Here is a 6,249-nt window from a genome sequence, read left to right on the forward strand (position 1 = left end):
CCCGCTCTCTAATTTTTCTCTTTTTCTTTTTTCTTTTCATCTACATCCTCTTCCACGCTCCTTTCTAACGCGCGTGTTTCTTTTTCTTCCTTTTTTAGCTAATTTTGTCTTTCACTGTAATTTACATACACATTTAGAAAATTGACTGAAGTAGAAAAACGAAAACTTTATAGTACGAGCATCTCAATTTCCATTAAATTCACAAACGATTTGCAGTAGTTCCTATATTCAATTTAAAATATACATTTTTTTACATAGATATTAATGGTAATGTGTTTATTCACGGTTCTAAAAGTATGCAATTAATTTATATATAATATTCAGGTAATTTAATATTTAAAAAATAAAAAATATGAAATTCAATTAATAAAATTAAATTTATAACTAAATAATTAAATATAAAAATTAATTAATTGAACTTTAATCCATATAAATTAAAAGTATTTTATATTGTTTAATAACATATAATTTTTAACTCTTTTTAAAATTCGGGTCAAGCACGAACTCATATGCTAAAATCGAATTTGAATTCAAAATTTAAATAATAGAATTAGGTCGGATCAATATCACGCCCGTATCCATTTAGGAACCCGCTTATACCTATCTGCTTTAACATGGGCACTGTAAGGAACTGATAAGTGTGTGCGCATTTGATCTTTGTCGTTTTGCCTCTCGATTTGGTTTGTCGCCAAAAAGGAGTAAGGGGAACACGTGCCAGTGCCTTTGCTGAGTGAAAGGTACATAAACTAGAACCACGCGCCTAGTATGCGAGTGAGGAAAGAATACCAACCAAATGGGAAAATATCTAACAACGAGAGGAAGGGGGGGGACCATGACTTATAGCAAAAGATGATAAAAGCGGAGGCAAAGTGGGTCCCACATCTCGTGACTGAAGAAATATCACAAACCATACAGGTTTCTGCCACGACACCTTAATGGTTACAGTGCGTGTGTCCACTGATTCTTTCTTCAAATCCTCATCTCCTCTTCTTCTTCTTCTTCTTGGCCTTGCTCCCTTCATTTCTGAAACACGCACACACAGAGAGAAGAAGAAACATACTTTCCTGTCCTTTTTTTTTTTTTTTTATGGGATGGAGAGTACTAATAGTAGCAACCTCATAGCACCGTTCGTTATGAAGACTTATCAGATTGTGAACGATCCAACGACTGATACACTAATCACTTGGGGCAAAGCTAACAATAGCTTCATCGTGGTTGACCCTTTAGATTTCTCTCAAAGAATCTTGCCTGCTTATTTCAAACACAACAACTTCTCTAGCTTCGTTCGCCAACTTAACACTTACGTAAGTCTTCCTTTATCTATCTAATAATCCAAGCTTTTTTATTGGATTGATTTCTTTCTCTTCTTTTTTTATTTGTTCGAACTCCAGACCTTTCCGTCTGAGAACTAAAGCTCTTTAGGTTCAATTTATCTTTCAGGGTTTCAGAAAAGTTGATCCAGATATATGGGAATTTGCAAACGAGTGGTTTCTTAGAGGGCAAAAGCAGTTCTTGAAGAATATAGTTCGTAGGAAACACAGCAAAAGCTCATGTAAGATTGAAGATTTTGACAATGAAGAACTGGTAATGGAAATAGCAAGGTTAAAGCAAGAACAGAGAGTTTTAGACGAAGAACTTGAAGGCATGAATAAGCGTTTAGAAGCAACAGAAAGACGTCCTCAACAAATGATGGCTTTCCTTTACAAAGTGGTTGAAGACCCCGATATTCTTCCTCGTATGATGCTACAAAAGGAACAGACTAAGCAATTAAATAGTGACAAGAAGCGTCGTCTAATGATTTCTTCTTCCTCCTCTTCCTCTGGCGGTGCTGCTGTTTCTAGCTCAGTCAAGTCTGAAGAGGAAGAAGAAGGTAATATTGGTGCAATATCCTCCCCAGAAAGTGGGTTCGGTATTGATAACAACAATAATTATAATAATCTTTATCAGTCTTCGCCGTCCCCGGAGACAAATTTTATAGGGTGGTTAGGAGATGGGAACTATGGTTGCGCGGAGGTGGCGCCGGCACCAATAACTGGAGGGATTGGGAATAGTGTGAAACTGGCGGTGTCTCCTCCACCGCAGATGCCAGTGAATGGTATAATATGTTATGGTGGTGGCAGTGGTGGAAATGGTGGTGATAGAGGCAGTCAAACAAGCTATTTTGGAGAATTGGCAACGGCGGTGGAGGCTAAACCACCGCCGCCTCCTTATCCATTTTCACTCTTGGGTGGTGACTTTTAGTTTAATTAGTTGTTATTCAAAGGGTTTATCTTGATTCCTACCTTCCTGTGTTTTTTTTTTCTTTTTCCTTTTTTGGTATATTGGTTTATCCATCTTCTAATATTTTGTTGTAAAAAAGAAAAAAGATTACTTATATGTGGTTAATATACAGTTTATATTGAAATATTTATATTTATATGAACATCTCATTATTTTTTATAATAAAATTATTTAAATATAAAATATATTTTTTAAAAAATTTAATAGATTATTTTTATATTTTACTATATATCAAATTCTATTCTGATAAAAAGAATAAAATTACAAATATCAATTTAATGAAACCTATAGAAAAAATATGCTATATTTATTAAAACTAAATAAAAATCAGAATTTTTCCTTTCTGGGTTTATAGAAAACAAACACTTCACTGTAATAATATATTTAAATTTTAAGAAAATAAAATAAAATTTAGCATCCTAAAAATAGAGAGAGCTAAATCAACCTCTCATTTTCAATTTAAAAAGATTAACTTACTTTTTATTTTATATTTAAAAATAAAAAAGTGACTGAACCTTTATTTTTATAAAAGAAGACTTTATAATAAAAGTCTTAATACGTATAAAGAGTTTTTTTAAGAAAATATAATGATATTGTTTTAAAATAATAATTTTAACAATTAATTAAAGTCACTTGCAGAGGAAGCAAGCAACCATGTCTTTAATAAGTGCTCATGGTTAGAAAATAGTGGGTAGTCCACTGTACATTCAAATATGTTATTCGGATTCAGTTTATCAATAATTCATTCCCCTCTGCAAAAACCTGCCCTGTATTACAGAAAGTTAGGTATTCTACAATAACTATTAATTATCTCAAATAATTTAGAAATAGCCTTATTCACTAAGTTAAAAAGAAATACTGCCAAAATTTCTTGAAAAATCGGTAATTTTGTTTCAAATTGATGTAGTTTTAATTCTTTAAACATAAAAGGAATTTGATGGCTTATAATGATTAATGATTGATTGAAATTTATTAAAAAGTATTATTTTAATTATATTTAATAATATTAAAAATAAATATAAAATTTATTTTAAATGAAAGTGATATCATATGTTCGAATCAATAATAATAATATAATATAATTATAAAAAAATATAGAAAAATAAAATAAAAATATAACTTTTTTTTTAATATATTAAAGTGTTATTATGAGATTTATTTAAAAACTCAAACTATTCTATTTGAATTTAATTTATAAATCTAATTTGAGTTAAAAATAAAAGAAAATTTATTATGTTTGATTGTGTGTTATGTATAAAAAAAATAATAACTTTTTATATTAATTTTAAGGAATAATGGATAAGAAAAATTTGAACTAATTCTTAAGAAAGAGTACGACAACTGTAATTTAATTGGACTTGATTATGCATGTTGGGGTGATAATATTGAAAAATAAGATTTATAGAATTTACAGCAAAAAGGAAAAAGAATTGAGTTAACGAGAGCAGGTCTCGAATATATATTTTTAAATAAAATTTGGAGGTTGTCAAAGAGTTAGGGAGCAGAGCAGGAGGCGGTTAAATCCACGAGTCACAGACTCACGAACACAAACACCGCCGCACTAATTTTCCTAGGTAAGTAGTATCCACTGAAAGGACGTCACGTGTACCATGACTGTTAACTCTGCCTAACAGTCCAAAAACGCACTGTATCATGCCCGACCGCCATTGCACACTTGAAGGCGGTTGGCAGCGGTGAAAAGTGAAGATTTTAATATAATACTCCTACCGTACTAATATTAATCAATGGTATTTGAACAATAATATAAAATCAGGGTTAAAGCAGTAAAATTCTGAGTGCAAACTTTCGCTAAATTTATCCTCATGCAGTAACTTTTCTATCGTTCAAAAAAATAAAAAAAGAAATGGGCACACGAGTGAAATGTTGTTTGTTACCTTTGACTCTTTGGATCGCGCGAGGACATAGCAGAAGGAGTAGTATTGGTTAATGCGAGGAACTGCTCTCTCTCTCTCTCTATTGGTTGCCCCATCTTGAGATGTCAACTTTTTGTTTTCTTGTCTGTCCACTTCCCTCCTCACGTGCTGCTTGCGTGACACTCCAGATGCGAATTTTCGCTTTATGGGCTCTCACAGTGGCCACGTGAAGACTCGAGGCCAACTCTTTTTTATTCCTTTTTATCTTCTGCAAATAATTACACTCTTTTTTGGGATTTAGCAGTTGGAAGTTGTGGTTAATAGATAATAGAAGATTAAATGTTTACCTGTACTAGTCCAATCTATTGCTTCAATATTTATAATAGAAAAATGTGTTAGAGGCTGAATCATATTATATATTATCTTTAATTGAAATTTTTGATATTTTTCTATAAATTTAAATTTTATTTTTTGATTAATTGAATATTAAATAAAATTTTAAAATTATAATTAAATAAAACTTTAAATAACTTTTATATTTAATAAATAAACATATATTGTATAGATTTTATATTTGATATTATCTTACATAATTAATATTTTATATTTTATAATTTTAAAAATATAGTTTTCATAAAAAGTCTAATAAAAATTATTTCTAAAAATAACAAAAACTGATGATATTTAATTAAAATAATTATATTTATAATTAAAAGTAAACTATTATCTTAAAAAGGATAAAAAAATAACCGGCAAATTAAATATAAAATTAATGGAATGTAAATTTAATAAGTATTTTTTTTATATATGGTTTCTTATAATATTTTTAAATAACTAGATCCATTTTCATAAAACGAGCTGCATATTATTTGTACATTTTATATAATAAATAACTTTTATATATGTTAATTATATGATAAAAAGAACATAGAAACATATGATTTTGAATTATTATTTTTTCTACAGAATTGTATTACATTCAGATAAAAAAAGAATCATGTTATGAACCTGAATATTAATTGAATTTGCTGTTTGGTTTGTAGTGTGAAGTAATGATTAATTATGGTATTTATTACTAAAATAAGAAAATCTGATTAGGACAAAGTCAAAGGAGATTAAGAACTGAATTCATCCTTAATGGGGCTTAATTAGTCGTGAAAAGTAGAATGACGAGAGAAGAACGTGAGAGTTGATCACCTGGGACCCAAAAAGCGGAAATCCCACTTTTATTTATTTATTTATATATTTTTGTGGATGGGACTCGTGTCAAGAAAAGAGAGCATTTACAAGAGAGGAATTGGTGGGTCCATAAAGGAAAGGCGAAAGATGGGCCCCGCTATACCTCCCTCGTGTGTGGAGACGGGCAAAGGCAAATGCATCTTGTCTTGTAAAATAAAATTTTCTTTTCTGGGTGGGGACCACTTCCCTCGTCTATTGCGTCCACGTGGGGAGTGTAAGACATGGGAGTGGCACGTGTTAGCATCCCAATGCTATCGCTTATTTATTTATTATTTATTTATTTTGGTTTCTTCTTTTGGAGTTTTGGCATGCAACACATAACACAGCACAAATGAGAAAGAAGGAACCCCCCCCCCTCTTACCGAGCCCAGGCACACCTGCGGTGCACCTCTGGCACACACAATCATAGATGTTAAACCCATCACCATACTAGGTCCCACCACGTGTCGACCCTTTTATTCAAGCTCTACCTGATTAGTAACTGGATTTGCTGCAACTATTCCGGTTAGTATACGATTATTTCTATTATATAACTCATATTTTTAGTCAAAGTGAGAAAAAGAACATAAAAAAAAGTAATATCCAAATATTATAAACATATAAATGAATGATTAGAACTGATATCCACATCGTCTTCTTTGTCTTTTAAAATGGAGAAAGAATTTATTACGTATGAGATGGAGAAAGGTCGACCAGTGTTGTGTTGCAAAAATGTTAAAATAAAATATTAAAAATTTGAAATAAAGACGAAGAGAAAAAGAAAAAGAATCGTGGCCATATGTTCAGGTTAATTGTCGTTTTATTTAAGGAATTGTGAGTTTAAAGAAGTGTGGTCAGAGATCGACCACGTATAATT

At 30.8% G+C, this 6,249-nt stretch overlaps 1 protein-coding gene across 1 annotated transcript; it reads left to right on the forward strand.

The window, feature by feature from the left end:
• Window positions 1-838: 838 nt before the first annotated feature.
• Window positions 839-2,416, forward strand: LOC8284799 (heat stress transcription factor C-1). Its single transcript, XM_002514263.4, has 2 exons — window positions 839-1,304; window positions 1,441-2,416. The coding sequence occupies exons 1-2, from the start codon at window positions 936-938 to the stop codon at window positions 2,239-2,241; spliced, it is 1,170 nt and encodes a 389-aa protein (XP_002514309.2). The 5' UTR covers window positions 839-935; the 3' UTR covers window positions 2,242-2,416.
• The last annotated feature ends 3,833 nt before the right edge of the window (window positions 2,417-6,249 follow it).

The sequence above is a fragment of the Ricinus communis genome, chromosome 3 (assembly GCF_019578655.1).
Source record: "Ricinus communis isolate WT05 ecotype wild-type chromosome 3, ASM1957865v1, whole genome shotgun sequence".
In the NCBI taxonomy this organism is placed as follows: Eukaryota; Viridiplantae; Streptophyta; class Magnoliopsida; order Malpighiales; family Euphorbiaceae; genus Ricinus; species Ricinus communis.

Excerpts from the sequence above, each read along its gene's own strand:
- LOC8284799 (XM_002514263.4), top strand. The coding sequence starts at position 936 with ATGGTTACAGTGCGTGTGTCCACTGATTCTTTCTTCAAATCCTCATCT. Across the intron at positions 1,305-1,440 it reads TTCGCCAACTTAACACTTAC|GGTTTCAGAAAAGTTGATCC; the intron begins GTAAGTCTTCCT and ends TTTATCTTTCAG.